We start from the raw sequence: 16,183 nt of genomic DNA on the forward strand, positions 1-16,183 counted from the left end.
CAGGTGCTGCTAAATTAGAATCATGAGCAGAGTGTAGTTGGACTGTTTAAAAGCAGAATAACAGGTCTTTGAGGGTCAGAAATCTGCATGATAAGCAAGTGTTCAAATACTTATTTTAAGCAGTAATATACAAAAATATTTTAATAAAATCATACATTGTGATTTCCGGAATTTTCTTTTAGATTCTGTCTCTCACAGTGGACATGTACCAACGCTGAAAATTTCAGATCCCTCCATGATTTCTAAGTAAATGGCCTGCATTTGTATAAATGGCCTGCATTTGTATAGCGCTTTTTCTAGTCCATAGGACCCCAAAGCGCTTTACACTACATTCAGTCATTCACCCATTCACACACACACATTCACACACTGGCGATAGCAAGCTACAGTGGGAGAACATGCAAAATAGCAAATACTTACACAGCAAAGTACAAACAGAACTGCAATAACATTATCTAAATATATAAAAATGTAAATTTTAAATATTTTATCAATACAACTACAAAGTCTATAACACAGAATACAATAATTTCAGTACCTCGCAATGTGGAAGCATCAGGGAGTTGCTGTGATCCAGTAGCCATCCCATCTATGTCATCTATAAAATTGAAAAAATGTTATTAGACCAACCATATTCACAAACACCAAGCCGATTTAACAACATATAAACCATGCATACCACCAATTTCATCCAGAGTTTTTCCTTGAATATCCTTCACAGTTCCCTTCTCCATGGCCATGAGCAACTTGGAGATCTTAGCCAGCTGAATTGTTGATTGGGGCAGTCGATAGTATTCTCTATGGACCCTAATGTCATGGCCGAGGAAATCGGCCAGCTGGTCTAGTTCATTATCTTTCAAGTTCATGACTTGGCTTATCGTGGCAATCTGTTTGCGAAGGTTAGTTGATCTGAGGTTCTGAGGATGTTCAGCTCCGCAAGCATCTGCAAACTGACCAAACTGCCCTCTGTAGTGACCATCACTACAAGGAATGGCGAAAAGGTACATATTGTTTTCAGATACCCCGCACTCTTTCCTCTTACTAACGAGGAGTGACAGGTTATCGGTCATATCAGAAGTCAGGATCACAGCCACCTTTCGTCCTTTTTTCCCCTTCAGTTCCACTCTGGCAAACTGTTGGCAAAGCCTTTTCTCAACTTCTGTAAGCCCAGAGCTGATGTCATCGTTTAGTTTGGACATGTCACGATCTTCAAAATTTTTGACAGTCATACGTGCTACTTCACCTTCCCTCCTCCTATTGAACAAAATCACTTGACAAAGGATCACCTTTGCTAGTGCTGCATAAGTTCCTGCTGTTGGGTTATCACCTAGTTTCTCCCTAGCTGATTCCACTTGCTGACCAAGATATAACTGCAGCTTCTGAACATCTCTGGTCAGTGGAAGGCTGTCGACCTTGTTGTATTTTGCCTCACTCAGGTTTGATAAGGCTGAATGGGAAACTAATTCAGACCACTTTGTTTCATGAAGTGTGTGAAACCTCCTGATTGAATCGATCGCCTCTTGATCCTCTTCCATGAGAGCACGACACATGATAATATCACTTATTTTTCTGAGAGAATGTCCAAGCTTCAGGGCCAAACTTGGGGCTTTGAATGTGCTGGTTTCAGTATCAAAACCTGAAACTCTCTTGACAGCATTAGTAAGAATAAAGAAGTTGGCTGGTTTTATTGCCTCTTCCATATTATGGATTCTTGTTGTGTGACGTAAAGTCACAAGTAATCTCCCAAGTTCCCTTACTTTCTGTCTTATATACTCATGCTTTGATCTGTCACTTCCATGCTTATTAAAAAGAGACTGAGCCAACTGCATAATATAATGATCATTCCTTATTGCACTAGACACATCATCCTTGTGCATCTTGCCCAGTACTGAGTAGAGTTCACTTGAAATTGGCTGAGACATTGTGGATTGAGTAGATGCTATACCAAAGACTCTATCTTTCAGCTTCTCTTCAGCATTATTCTCTGGTCTTAAAGCACATCTTTTCATATGCCGAGAAACTTCTTTTCTGGATATCATACCCTTACAGTATAAGCAGTACTCGTATGTCTCAGCGCTGCTGCTGCTCTTTTTTGAGATCCTTTTCACTTTAAGACAACCTGATCCTGTGGTTTTAACAGCAGAGTTGTGCTTGAAGTTACCAAGGTTTCGTAACCTTTCAAGATGAACTTTTCTGTCCTTTGATGATTTGGGTAACTGAAGCACCTGGGCGACTTCAGCATTTTCATTTACATGCGTCTCCAGATGACGTGCAAATTTTGTTTGAGGTTTTCCACACACAAAACAAAAATTGACTGTGCTTTTGATTAATTTTGTTGACTTGGTTGGGGATTCATTTTGGCTAATATCCACAGTACTCTTTTCGCTACATGCATCTTTTGTTTTCTGCTGGCATGACTCTGAGCTGTCTGGTTCTTGGTCGGGATGAAGATCATCAGTAGTTTCAAGATCATTCAAAATGTGCTCAAAGTTGTTCTTAACATCCATGGTCTGTTCTTTTTCAGCAAAAGTAACGCATAAATCAGGCATGCTAGCAGCATGGGAGTTTTTTGATGGTCCAGGTAACTCAATAGACAACTCTGTTCCTGAGCTTTCTGAATCTGATGCAGAATTTGGGATGTATTCTTCATCAGATGAGACATCACCCTGTTCGTAGATACAGCATAGATTAAATAACAGAAATAAACATGGGAAGGATAAATGCTAAATTGTTCACGTCACAGAGCTCGGGACGTAAACCAAAGTCTCTAGATGTCTTAAAAGTACTAAGAAATACCTCCTGATTTAAAGAAGAAAATGTGCAGCAGATATGTATTTTGTGCAAGTATTTTGATTCTGCTTGATCAATTTGCAATCTGTGATCGATTCAGTACTTTTTTGATATTTGTCCCATTTCTAATATCCAATTTATATTTTTTGAACAATGACATTAACAAAAAAAACAAACACAAAACAAAAAAAACTAAGACACCAGCCCTAACCTGGTCCCGGAGCCCCTCCCACAATGACCCCCACAGATCAAAATTTGTAAAACCTTTGAGACTAGATTGTATGAAACTGTTTGTTTTTTTGTTTTTTTTTTTTACAAAGGATTATAATAAAATCTAAGTAATATTTTTACAATGTGTTTATTTATTTCTGGCCTCTCTCACATAACTTCTACACTCTATCCAGTCCAAAATCTCTCTGCTTTCAATTCTCTATCTGAGACAACACTTACAAAACTGATTATCCTTATAATTTTGTGATGAAAGAAAAAGGAAGAGCAAGCAACATGTGGCAATCTTCACGAACTGCATCTACGTCAATATTAACTATATTATAATGAAGCCTGCGTAAATTCAACCTGGGAGAAACACCTGCACATCATCTCCATCATCATCATCATCATCATCTCAACTCCCTTCAGCTGCTCACTCCGGCGCAGCCAATCCGGAGCTCCCTCGCACCTATGCCTCCATTCAGCATCCGGGCATTTAAGCTCTTTCACCCATAGCTCGGCCTCTCAGCGTTTTCGCATCCCTCCACCACCCCTGCACCCCCATGCTTGCCCCCTGCCTCCATACCACCACCAGTGTCCAGACCCCAGCGGAAGACCTCCTACTTCAATCAGCAATGCTTTTATCAACAGTTTTCCCGCCGGGGTCTGACCGCCAAATATTTAATGTTCAATAAAGCATGTCTAATTCTTTCTCCGTATCTGAGTCTTTCCAGGTTGAATTTCACTGTACACTTACGTCGGACATATCCCAGTCTTCTGAAGATGTCTGGAGGCAGATCTTATGCCACACACAACGGCATTCTACAAATACAAAGAAACCACAGCATTAGACAACAACCGATGATTCATTAAGTTATAATTTAAAAAGTAGCGATCCCACACATCACAAATTATATTCACGAAGACCACTAAATATAAACAAGCATAAAGTGAATTTAAAACCAACGCATAATTCAGAATAAAAAGCAGATTTTTTTTTTAAGTTTAAGACACATTTTAAACTTATGAATATGATATACTGAATCATCCTAATAATAAATTTTTTCATCAGATTTGAGATATAAAACATTGTTATTTTAAAAACAGACTAATTGACAGACAGACAGACAGACATACATACATACATACATACGATCTAATGAGAAACAGAAAAGCTAAAATGTTTATCCTACATTAATTAATAAGGATTGAGATGAAAAGGACTTCTACTAAAAAGTCATTGAAAATGTGTAGAGACACCATCAAGCATTTGTATTGCAAATTGCCTGATTGATCTATTGGAATAGGTCTGGATTAATCAGACCCAGTACCTTATTGGGCTTCCTATATTGACATTGTAAGAAGTTTGCAAGTTTGATGCAATGTTTACTCAAAGGGTTTATTATCATCAAACATCATCTTCCAAGTTTGTGTGTATATGTGTAATTACAGAATGACAAACAGACTTGAGGGCAGTTTACTTCATACATGTTGATACTCTCTTAAATATAATTAAACATTTGTGCATTTTGCTTTATCTTTATATAACAGATCAAATCAGGAACTGTGGTTTTTGCATTGTAACATCACAAATAAGCTAAATCAGCATTGTCAGTACGCATGCACGACGCGGCCGGGTCAGAGTACACCACTACCCACGATGTAAAGGCTGAATTATACTTCTCCGTCAGATATAGGCTTGGTTCTTTTAATACATCCATGGATATAGGCCTACGGGGAAGTGCTGTGCCAGGGTTGCCAGACGTCAGTGGCCAAACCCCGCACGAGCGTCTCCGGGCACCACAGAGGCTGATGGCTCCGAATATGAGGCTTTGAAAGTGAAAGTTTATTTGCAGCTGTTGATTCATTGTACCAACCTTCCCTCAGCTCTAAGGGATCTGGAATTGTCATCTGACAACTGTCAGTCTCGATCTCGAGCAGAGACTTATATCCAAGGTAGCATAGCCTCCCACTCCTGCTGTTTTGTTAAAACTATAGGGGCTTTTTGTAGTGAAAACGCCCAAGCGAGGGCCACGAATTCTTTCTTTCTCTTCCCAGCAGCACTGTATCCCCGTTTCGTACCAAATTCTTTTAAAACATTGACTTTAGGACGCTCAAAATATTCAATATCGCTATCACACGCGGCAGTGTTTACTGTTTACGATGCACGCTGGGTAGTCGTGACCCTTGACCCGGACCGGCATGCCTTGCGCGCGGTGAGATGCTTATTTAGCTTATATGAGCTTGATGTTGAAAGAGTGAAACAAAGATTTAAAGTTGTAAAGTTCAACAGTCTAATCAACAAAGAGTAAGAGGGCAATATACATTATTACAGTATGTTCTCTGTTCTCTGCCACACTAAGCAGACAAACTCAAATGCATGATATGTGATAGTATCTGCCATTACACTGTGTATCATTGCAATGGTTTGAATTGATAAAACTTTGAAGTGATTTTTTTTATTCTTTACATATGAAAATGTAGACCTGACTCATGGTAACTTATGGTATAGTGAAAAAATGCATTAATTAACACAAGATAAATAATACACTTACGCTTGCATCTTAGACCGTGCCATCTGATAGCTGTCAAAGGTGAATGGCATATCCCGCATTTGTCAAGTTTCACCGATTCAAATACCAGCCTATGAATTGTACACTGGAAAAAATTAAAAACATGAAATGAAACATAAAACATTGTTACCCAAATATTTTATGACGAATTAAAAATAATGTTTGACCATTTTACATATTTTCTACCAATCCTTCAGGAGAGATTGAAAGGGAGATAGGAGTTACTTTTTAGATAAAATAGTGAAGCATATCTATTCAATTCCTGAGATTTGTGAGTTAGAGAGAGGGGAATCTATTTAGATGAAGCAAAAGTAAAATACTAAGAAGCTAAAGTGACTGTGAGTAAAAGGTGCATGTATATGTCTGACACAGAAAAACCCAAGGTTTACAAGGACACTGGCCATCAGCCTCATAATGACATCCGAGCTCAAACTGATGCTTTCACTGTTTCACCTCCAGTGTGTGGCCACTCAGTAAAACACACTTGTTAAGGGGACACTGTGGTTAGAAAAGACCTCCTGTTCTAAATAGAGGACATTTCCACCACCGCTGCCAGATGTTTGCTAAAATACTCAAAATGGAGTTTCATGTAAACACCATAACACTTCTAACCATTGGTCAATTTTAAAACAAAGGTCAATTTCAACTCACCTCACAAGCAGAGTCGTTAGGCACAGCTCTGGATGATTGTGGCACCTCTTTCGATTTGCTCTCTGTACAAGGGAACATAAGGAGATTCAGTGCTTGACTTTCGTTAAGTCAAAAAAAACACATCTACGCATAACGCAATCAATTCACATCCCTGACTGTTACAATTCTACTCAAAATATCCATCAAGACACTATAGAATCATCAGAAATGTCCCAATACTGGCACATTTTTCATGCAGCAAACCTTCAGGCATGTCATGCATTGCCAGAAGTTAACAACATTTACTCAAAACTGACCACTGGTAAGTTCTTCTGAGAACGCTTGGGGTGACAACTCCTGATACTGGACACCAACTTCACCAATTAACTCTTTCAGAGAAGAAGTGCCACGCTGACCTCCAACAGAATGCACCTAAAAAGATGCAAAGATGAACAAGCATCAATGGTACAGTGTCCATCTGATCAAGAGGGACACTCTCAGTCAAACCTTAAAACACCCAAATGATGTTGAGAGGGAAATGCAATGTTAAATGATGACTACCTGTACTTACAATGATTTAAAGACTGCACATGCAGTATAATTGTAATCAATTGATAAACATGATCTTTACAAACCACACTATTTACCAAACTACACATTGATACAATCTTTAGTAAACAGATGAATCCATGCTAACCTCATGTTCAGAGTTGTCTGCTGTAGGTCTAGATGACTGACACTCTGCTCTTAATTCTCTGTCTGTAGAAGAGAACACAAGACATGGAGACATAGTGCTTTGCAAGACCCCAGGGTTTAACAGGTAGTGCTTACTCAAGCAGGGACTCACCTGTGAATGAGTCTGTAGAGATCACATGGTGCTCCACGTCATGGGCAATAGGCTCTGCAACACACTGTTGACCAGAAGGGATGCTTGCGATCTTTAGCTGGGTATGAAAAGTAGAACAAATATTGTAAACATCTGGCAGCTACAGTGGAAATGTATTTAATCCACTACAAGTGGTCTTTTCTAACCAGTGTCCCCTCAACCCGTGTGTTTTTCTGAGTATGCCAAACACTGGAGATGAAACAATGAAAGACTCAGTTTGAGCTCAGATGTCAGGACAGTGTTCTCACATACCTTGAGTTTGTCTGTGTCAGACACACACACATAGTTAAGCATTTTCTGTTTCACCTTCAGTTAAATACAGTTCTAACTTTCACCCTAACTGCAAGGAAACAGAGTGATTAACCCTTACCTAGTTAAGTGAAGCCAAAGTAAGACAATACTAAGAAGCTAAAGTGACTGTGAGTAAAAGGTGCATGTATATGTCTGACACAGAAAAACCCAAGGTTTACAAGGACACTGGCCATCAGCCTCATAATGACATCCGAGCTCAAACTGATGCTTTCACTGTTTCACCTCCAGTGTGTGGCCACTCAGTAAAACACACTTGTTAAGGGGACACTGTGGTTAGAAAAGACCTCCTGTTCTAAATAGAGGACATTTCCACCACCGCTGCCAGATGTTTGCTAAAATACTCAAAATGGAGTTTCGTGTAAACACCATAACACTTCTAACCATTGGTCAATTTTAAAACAAAGGTCAATTTCAACTCACCTCACAAGCAGAGTCGTTAGGCACAGCTCTGGATGATTGTGGCACCTCTTTCGATTTGCTCTCTGTACAAGGGAACACAAGGAGATTCAGTGCTTGACTTTCGTTAAGTCAAAAAAAACACATCTACGCATAACGCAATCAATTCACATCCCTGACTGTTACAATTCTACTCAAAATATCCATCAAGACACTATAGAATCATCAGAAATGTCCCAATACTGGCACATTTTTCATGCAGCAAACCTTCAGGCATGTCATGCATTGCCAGAAGTTAACAACATTTACTCAAAACTGACCACTGGTAAGTTCTTCTGAGAACGCTTGGGGTGACAACTCCTGATACTGGACACCAACTTCACCAATTAACTCTTTCAGAGAAGAAGTGCCACGCTGACCTCCAACAGAATGCACCTAAAAAGATGCAAAGATGAACAAGCATCAATGGTACAGTGTCCATCTGATCAAGAGGGACACTCTCAGTCAAACCTTAAAACACCCAAATGATGTTGAGAGGGAAATGCAATGTTAAATGATGACTACCTGTACTTACAATGATTTAAAGACTGCACATGCAGTATAATTGTAATCAATTGATAAACATGATCTTTACAAACCACACTATTTACCAAACTACACATTGATACAATCTTTAGTAAACAGATGAATCCATGCTAACCTCATGCTCAGAGTTGTCTGCTGTAGGTCTAGATGACTGACACTCTGCTCTTAATTCTCTGTCTGTAGAAGAGAACACAAGACATGGAGGCATAGTGCTTTGCAAGACCCCAGGGTTTAACAGGTAGTGCTTACTCAAGCAGGGACTCACCTGTGAATGAGTCTGTAGAGATCACATGGTGCTCCACGTCATGGGCAATAGGCTCTGCAACACACTGTTGACCAGAAGGGATGCTTGCGATCTTTAGCTGGGTATGAAAAGTAGAACAAATATTGTAAACATCTGGCAGCTACAGTGGAAATGTATTTAATCCACTACAAGTGGTCTTTTCTAACCAGTGTCCCCTCAACCCGTGTGTTTTTCTGAGTATGCCAAACACTGGAGATGAAACAATGAAAGACTCAGTTTGAGCTCAGATGTCAGGACAGTGTTCTCACATACCTTGAGTTTGTCTGTGTCAGACACACACACATAGTTAAGCATTTTCTGTTTCACCTTCAGTTAAATACAGTTCTAACTCTCACCCTAACTGCAAGGAAACAGAGTGATTAACCCTTACCTAGTTAAGTGAAGCCAAAGTAAGACAATACTAAGAAGCTAAAGTGACTGTGAGTAAAAGGTGCATGTATATGTCTGACACAGAAAAACCCAAGGTTTACAAGGACACTGGCCATCAGCCTCATAATGACATCCGAGCTCAAACTGATGCTTTCACTGTTTCACCTCCAGTGTGTGGCCACTCAGTAAAACACACTTGTTAAGGGGACACTGTGGTTAGAAAAGACCTCCTGTTCTAAATAGAGGACATTTCCACCACCGCTGCCAGATGTTTGCTAAAATACTCAAAATGGAGTTTCATGTAAACACCATAACACTTCTAACCATTGGTCAATTTTAAAACAAAGGTCAATTTCAACTCACCTCACAAGCAGAGTCGTTAGGCACAGCTCTGGATGATTGTGGCACCTCTTTCGATTTGCTCTCTGTACAAGGGAACACAAGGAGATTCAGTGCTTGACTTTCGTTAAGTCAAAAAAAACACATCTACGCATAACGCAATCAATTCACATCCCTGACTGTTACAATTCTACTCAAAATATCCATCAAGACACTATAGAATCATCAGAAATGTCCCAATACTGGCACATTTTTCATGCAGCAAACCTTCAGGCATGTCATGCATTGCCAGAAGTTAACAACATTTACTCAAAACTGACCACTGGTAAGTTCTTCTGAGAACGCTTGGGGTGACAACTCCTGATACTGGACACCAACTTCACCAATTAACTCTTTCAGAGAAGAAGTGCCACGCTGACCTCCAACAGAATGCACCTAAAAAGATGCAAAGATGAACAAGCATCAATGGTACAGTGTCCATCTGATCAAGAGGGACACTCTCAGTCAAACCTTAAAACACCCAAATGATGTTGAGAGGGAAATGCAATGTTAAATGATGACTACCTGTACTTACAATGATTTAAAGACTGCACATGCAGTATAATTGTAATCAATTGATAAACATGATCTTTACAAACCACACTATTTACCAAACTACACATTGATACAATCTTTAGTAAACAGATGAATCCATGCTAACCTCATGTTCAGAGTTGTCTGCTGTAGGTCTAGATGACTGACACTCTGCTCTTAATTCTCTGTCTGTAGAAGAGAACACAAGACATGGAGGCATAGTGCTTTGCAAGACCCCAGGGTTTAACAGGTAGTGCTTACTCAAGCAGGGACTCACCTGTGAATGAGTCTGTAGAGATCACATGGTGCTCCACGTCATGGGCAATAGGCTCTGCAACACACTGTTGACCAGAAGGGATGCTTGCGATCTTTAGCTGGGTATGAAAAGTAGAACAAATATTGTAAACATCTGGCAGCTACAGTGGAAATGTATTTAATCCACTACAAGTGGTCTTTTCTAACCAGTGTCCCCTCAACCCGTGTGTTTTTCTGAGTATGCCAAACACTGGAGATGAAACAATGAAAGACTCAGTTTGAGCTCAGATGTCAGGACAGTGTTCTCACATACCTTGAGTTTGTCTGTGTCAGACACACACACATAGTTAAGCATTTTCTGTTTCACCTTCAGTTAAATACAGTTCTAACTTTCACCCTAACTGCAAGGAAACAGAGTGATTAACCCTTACCTAGTTAAGTGAAGCCAAAGTAAGACAATACTAAGAAGCTAAAGTGACTGTGAGTAAAAGGTGCATGTATATGTCTGACACAGAAAAACCCAAGGTTTTCAAGGACACTGGCCATCAGCCTCATAATGACATCTGAGCTCAAACTGATGCTTTCACTGTTTCACCTCCAGTGTGTGGCCACTCAGTAAAACACACTTGTGGAGGGGACACAAAACAGATAAGCTTGCAATCATCACTTGGGAAAGTCATACAAATTCAAGATTTAGTTCAACCAGATTGAATACCACCAAGAGGACATTTAAATATTGTGACTAGGGCTGAAACAACTAATCGATTAATCGACAACTAATCGATTATTGAAATAATCGTTAGTTGCAGCCCTAATTGTGACATCTAGATATGTAGGTTTTAAACAACAATTCATAGGGGGAAATTTTTTTTTAAATGACCCACCTTTTTCCGCCAGGGCCATTCTTTCCCACCATAGTCATAAGTAATTTCACTTCCTGCCGCAATTTCCTTCAGTGCAAAAAGGCAGAGATGTGGCTTCCCTTCTGCTTCAATCAACTTCATTCTGCAATTTGGTGTCCTGTGTTCATCGTTTACTAGTCGCCCAAATGACCCATCTTCAAGTGCTCCATCAATACTGCAAATTTGGAAACATACATTAAACAAACATTTATAGTGACACGCCTATGAACTATACTATAATTTTTAAGCACCAACACAAACACAACATCCAATACAAGTTTAGTTGTTAAATGCATAGTTGATAAGTTAAAGAGGGTCCATCAGTCAAGGACGCGTTGCTTTCTGACTGAGATAAGTGTTTGCGCTTCTACTTGTGCTTAGAGCTTAAACGTGGTTTTGTTGTACTGTCGCGCTGACCTAGTAGGTGTAGGTGTGGCTGTGGCTGTTACTCTTCTCTTCCTCCTCTTGCCCACTACCTGCTCTGTGCTGCTGCTTGCGCGTGGCCGCTGATTAGACCTTGTGCAATCTACAGCTAAGCGCAGCCTGGTGCGCACTGCTCCGCCAGGTGAGTTGAATTAGAGCAATCAAGGGCGGGCGTGCCTAGTAGACCTTAAAATGCATGCAGCAGTCGTTTGACCCAAGCGTGACATGCTGAGAGGACAGCAAACCAAGCACAATCCACTTTGAGGAAGACTTTGAGTTAGACGGGCTATCGGTAAGCTTGGACTCATATTTGCTGCTTATGTTTGGGAACTATGGAAGCTCAATTGTGGAAATGTATTTATGCTTTGGGAAATAGTTACTGCATTTAAGTTTAAAAAATTATATTGATATTAAAATAAATGTTTAAGTTTGAATAAACTGTTTATGTAGATAGTGTTTCCCACACTTATGTTAATTAATACTAAAAGCAATTACCCCAAATCCTTGGTTAAATCTTAAAACTAGTGTAAATATGTTTGGTTTAATTTAAGGAAAATAATTCTTTGTAAAAGAAAATCCTTGGTTAAAGTCTTTATTAAAATATTTGTAAACTCTAAAATGTATACTTTAAAAATGTAATTGTTACAGAAAGTGTAAAAAATGCAAGGTAGACCAGTTTATTTCATCTTCGTTGTTTGAAATTACTCACCTCTGATTCAAAAACTAATGAATGTGAAACTAAAACTAGGATAAATGATAGTTTAGACAAAAGAGGCTTTACTGAAGTGTATATTTTTGTTATTTCATTTGTCTTCTGTATAATGCATTTAATTTATCTGAATGATTAATGAAATGTTCTTTATTTTTTGTGTTGAAAGGTTTTTCACCTATCCATCAAGCCATCCATCTACCTACCTCACAGACAGAGAACACTTGACATGTACTATTTTGGCATTGTACATATTATACAGTAGTTTTGGACACAGTATAACAGTGCACGAGTCTCCGTGTCCACATGTGCCAAATGCGCACAGACACAGGGCCGCTCATTCAGCCCTGGCCATTTGAATTTTCTCTTATTATTTTCTCTATCTCTATATTATATTTTAAATCTTCACAGCAGCGTGAGCACACTGTCTTAGCTGTAAAATGTAGGCTTATATTATTACCCCTCTAACCCCGTACATTACGCCCGTGAGTGTGTATTAGAGAAGGCACACACAGGCTGAATACGGGGACTAACGGGCCCTCAGCATATGTGGGAGTCCCGTCAGTCCCCAGTACTGCGAGTTCCCGGGGACCACAGGGTCACCGGGAAATGACGGAGCCTCAGTAAGAATGAGATCCTGCTATTCCACGGGTCCGTCACTCCCCCTTCTATAGATTCTGGGGACTGACGGGGCCGGGTACTAGAGGTAAGGACTCGTTAAAGAGCAATATGAGATGTTTGCTTCAGAAATCCTGACCTTGCAATAGAAATGTAAACATTCAGTCATTTTGAATTTACCACAAAGTCTTCTGCTTCCATATGAATTCAAACATGAAGACTGAACATGCGCTGGGGTACAGGTTACGTCTGTGTTCAGCTTCAGTTGCATCAATAAGCTCCCCTCTATACTCGACCACGAAGTCTCCTTGTTTGAAATTGGCTAAAGTGAAGATGCCACGACCTGAAGACACAACCATATTAGAGACACAGGCGTGGCAGCACTGCAAATAATCAATTCATTAAATATGTATATCTGTAAATTGCAAGTATGCAATGTTGTGCTTTTTTCAATTCTACATATATAATAAAGAAAACATAAATAGCCAGGCTCGCTAATAACTAAATTATTATTAAAATACCTTAGATTTTAATTTATATTGATGTTTGTACAGGTCACCACTGGTGATGTGTAACCCCTCAGTCTAGCCTGCAGTGTGTCAAAGTCACTCACCTTTAACTGAATTAATAAATTTGATTTCTAACATTGAATTCTTGTCTCTTCTTGCAAGGATGTGATTAATGGCATCCTGAAGGGGAGTGGTTCTCCGTGACATGATTTGCTAAGGAAATCAAGATAAAAATGTAAACAACATCAAAACTTCAAGCCTTTATGCTTACAAGGGCATTAGTAAAGCTGAATGAGAAGCACCCCCCCCCCCCCCCCCCCCCATGTTAGCGTATTATTAGTTTAAGGTTATTTTAGTTTGGTGATGAGTGCTGGAGGGATTCTGATTAACAGATAAATGGATGGGGGCGAGGCTGTATTTGTGCAGATTAACTTGACTGTGTTCCACCTGTGTTGATTAAGTCAAGTTTCTGACATGCTCCACCCAATTTTTCTTATTTCACTAATAGCATGGATACTGAAACTGTTTCAATTGAGTTCTATGCTTTCATTACATTCACATAACAGACACAGACAAGGCTGATGTCTGAGTTGTTTTAACAGAAAGCATGCACTTGCAGATATTAAAGATACTTAAATGTCCTAATTTAACTAAAGCCTAACTCTGACTTAGCCTAAACCTGTCTGTCAAACTAAGCTTTAGATCTCTCAGGAATCATGTGCTTCATCAACACAACTATAAGAGCAAAACAAATGTTTTTTTTACAATATTTTATAAACATGTGTGCAGAGTGACACCAATACTGTCTCAATTTAATTTCATAAATCTACAAGAGTTTATTTGTATTTGCCTTCCAATGTTTCCTTGGTATTTGGGCAAAGATCATCTAATAGCAGTAGCAGCCATTTTACATTAAACAAGTGATCTTGTCGTGAAAAAGGCCTTCTTTCAAACTCAGTGAAACATCACACACTTGTGTAATTTCTTACCTTGAAACAAGTGATGAGATTAGGCCAGGGTAAAAATAACCCTGGGACAGTCCGGGAATCCCCGCCCCGCGTGTTGCTGTGACCTCCGTGAACCGTTCCGCGTGCTCCGGCCCGCTCCGCCGTCCTCACCTCGTTGTGGTCCGGTCCCCGCGGTGCGCTCTCCGCCGTATGCTTTCCACCGTACCTCGTCGTTCCCTCACCTGCCGCCTCACCACGGCTGTGCCTACTCTGAAGCACTGTGTCTGTCAGAACGCCCGTCTTTTAAAAGTTTTATAATTACCTTCTTACCTTTTCTCCAAAGCGTGTCAAAACTCTGCCAAAATTGATGGATGAATAAGAAGCGCCCAATCAGTCAGTCTAAATCATTGATGTAAATATCAATGGTCTAAATGGGTAATGTTAAAATGCGCATGCGCAGCTTCCAATTTCGCGCCATGTGTATAATGTCCCGCGCTCGTGTATAATTTCCCGCGCTTGTGTGTGCGGCATGCAGGGACAACTCCAACCGACAGGGGGCAGTGGCGGACACACAAATATACAACATATGTCAAGTTTTTGGTTTACAAAGACTTTTGAGAAAAACACTTTTTGGGTATTAAAACATGCCCAGAAACCATTTTAAAAGGTCAATTTTATGAGGACAGCAAAATGTCCTCCTGTAACAGAGGGTCCTCATAGCTCTTTGATTTGTCTTGAAAATTGTCCTCCTAAAACGAAAAACAAACACACTGATTCCCTTTCCTCCCTTTCCTTCTCAAGCTTCACTTCTCCATTCTCTCCAGTTGCATTGTTTACTGAGGCACTGATTATATTTTTAGGTTCTAGCAGGCAGAACCTGAATATAGGAGTTATTTCAAATAAGAAAAGGAGAAAAGCACAGAGCTTAACTTTTGTTCTTGCAGTCTGGCTCTGTTTGTACTGGTGGCGATGCAGGTCAATCTCAACATGTTTAATGTTGTTTACGAGCTATAAATAGCAGTGCATTAGCTGGTGGCGAGGGCTCTTGTGATGGCCCGGTGGACTGGTGGCTCGGCCGGGAAAAAAAACACACACTGCTGCCATTAGGAGCACTTTGCGTGAGTGTAGTAGTGAGAGAGAGAGAAATGTCTGCTTTTGGTCTACAACACTGTTTGTCTGTCTGTCTCCTCTTGATTGCATGACTTGTGTCAGCATATCCGGCGTCGTGTTTACAACTGGGACTCAATTCCACAGCCAAAATTTCCTGCCTCGTGGCGCGCTATCACTCCGTCGATCTGTATACACGCGCATATTTATGTATGTGCGCGCTCAAGTGTTATCACCAAGCGCTGCTAGTCCCCACTGTGGTCTCTCTCCAAACCGTGTCTCCTTCCTATTCATCCATTGTGGCTGAGAGGATCCCCCCCAACCACCACCACCACCTCCACCTTTTCACTCATCTTCTCCCTTTCTCTTTTTTCTCTTGCTTCCACAGCCCTAATTACCCACACTCCTCAAAGTGGCCCCTCCTTCGGAGCCTTTGAAGTTATTTTAGCGCAAATTCTACTTAGCTACACTGCAGACAAAACATGGAAAGGGCTTTGTTTGAGGGCCTCTGGAAGTGTGCAAATGTGTGTATGTGTGTTTCTTTTTGTCGATTGAATCAGCAGTGTCTCCTGTTTCGTGTGTTTATATCTAAGTGAATGTGTATACAAGAGAAACCTGCAAGGCCGAGTTTGAGTGTTTGCATACGCTGGTGAAATTAAGTCCATACATACCACATTTTTGAGATTGTATCTGTATATACTGTGTATGTATGTATGAGAGTCTATGCATGCAACTTTAAGGGCCAT

The 16,183-nt window shown here is 40.1% G+C and overlaps 1 protein-coding gene and 1 long non-coding RNA gene across 2 annotated transcripts in view; both read right to left on the bottom strand.

Annotated features, from left to right (window-relative positions):
* LOC308401601 (uncharacterized protein) overlaps positions 1-16,183 on the bottom strand; it is a gene marked incomplete at its 3' end in the record, with an annotated part of 160,699 nt that overhangs the window by 669 nt on the left and 143,847 nt on the right. The window contains exons 2-18 of the mRNA XM_080889871.1: positions 11,107-11,299; positions 10,245-10,341; positions 10,095-10,156; positions 9,715-9,829; positions 9,419-9,480; positions 8,648-8,744; positions 8,498-8,559; positions 8,118-8,232; positions 7,822-7,883; positions 7,051-7,147; positions 6,901-6,962; positions 6,521-6,635; positions 6,225-6,286; positions 5,556-5,658; positions 3,758-3,822; positions 680-2,666; positions 539-598 (exon numbers count right to left, since the gene is read on the bottom strand). Of these exons, the coding sequence (XP_080745997.1) occupies positions 539-598; positions 680-2,666; positions 3,758-3,822; positions 5,556-5,658; positions 6,225-6,286; positions 6,521-6,635; positions 6,901-6,962; positions 7,051-7,147; positions 7,822-7,883; positions 8,118-8,232; positions 8,498-8,559; positions 8,648-8,744; positions 9,419-9,480; positions 9,715-9,829; positions 10,095-10,156; positions 10,245-10,341; positions 11,107-11,299 (3,416 nt within the window). The remainder of the gene's footprint in view (positions 1-538; positions 599-679; positions 2,667-3,757; positions 3,823-5,555; positions 5,659-6,224; positions 6,287-6,520; positions 6,636-6,900; positions 6,963-7,050; positions 7,148-7,821; positions 7,884-8,117; positions 8,233-8,497; positions 8,560-8,647; positions 8,745-9,418; positions 9,481-9,714; positions 9,830-10,094; positions 10,157-10,244; positions 10,342-11,106; positions 11,300-16,183) is intronic.
* Positions 13,061-14,730, bottom strand: LOC308401217. Its single transcript, XR_013972491.1, has 3 exons — positions 14,373-14,730; positions 13,488-13,596; positions 13,061-13,217 (listed from the first exon to the last, which is right to left on the bottom strand). It is a non-coding gene; the product is annotated as an uncharacterized lncRNA (long non-coding RNA).

The sequence above is a fragment of the Rhamphochromis sp. 'chilingali' genome, assembly GCF_963969265.1.
Source record: "Rhamphochromis sp. 'chilingali' genome assembly, chromosome: 8".
Classification (NCBI taxonomy): Eukaryota; Metazoa; Chordata; class Actinopteri; order Cichliformes; family Cichlidae; genus Rhamphochromis; species Rhamphochromis sp. 'chilingali'.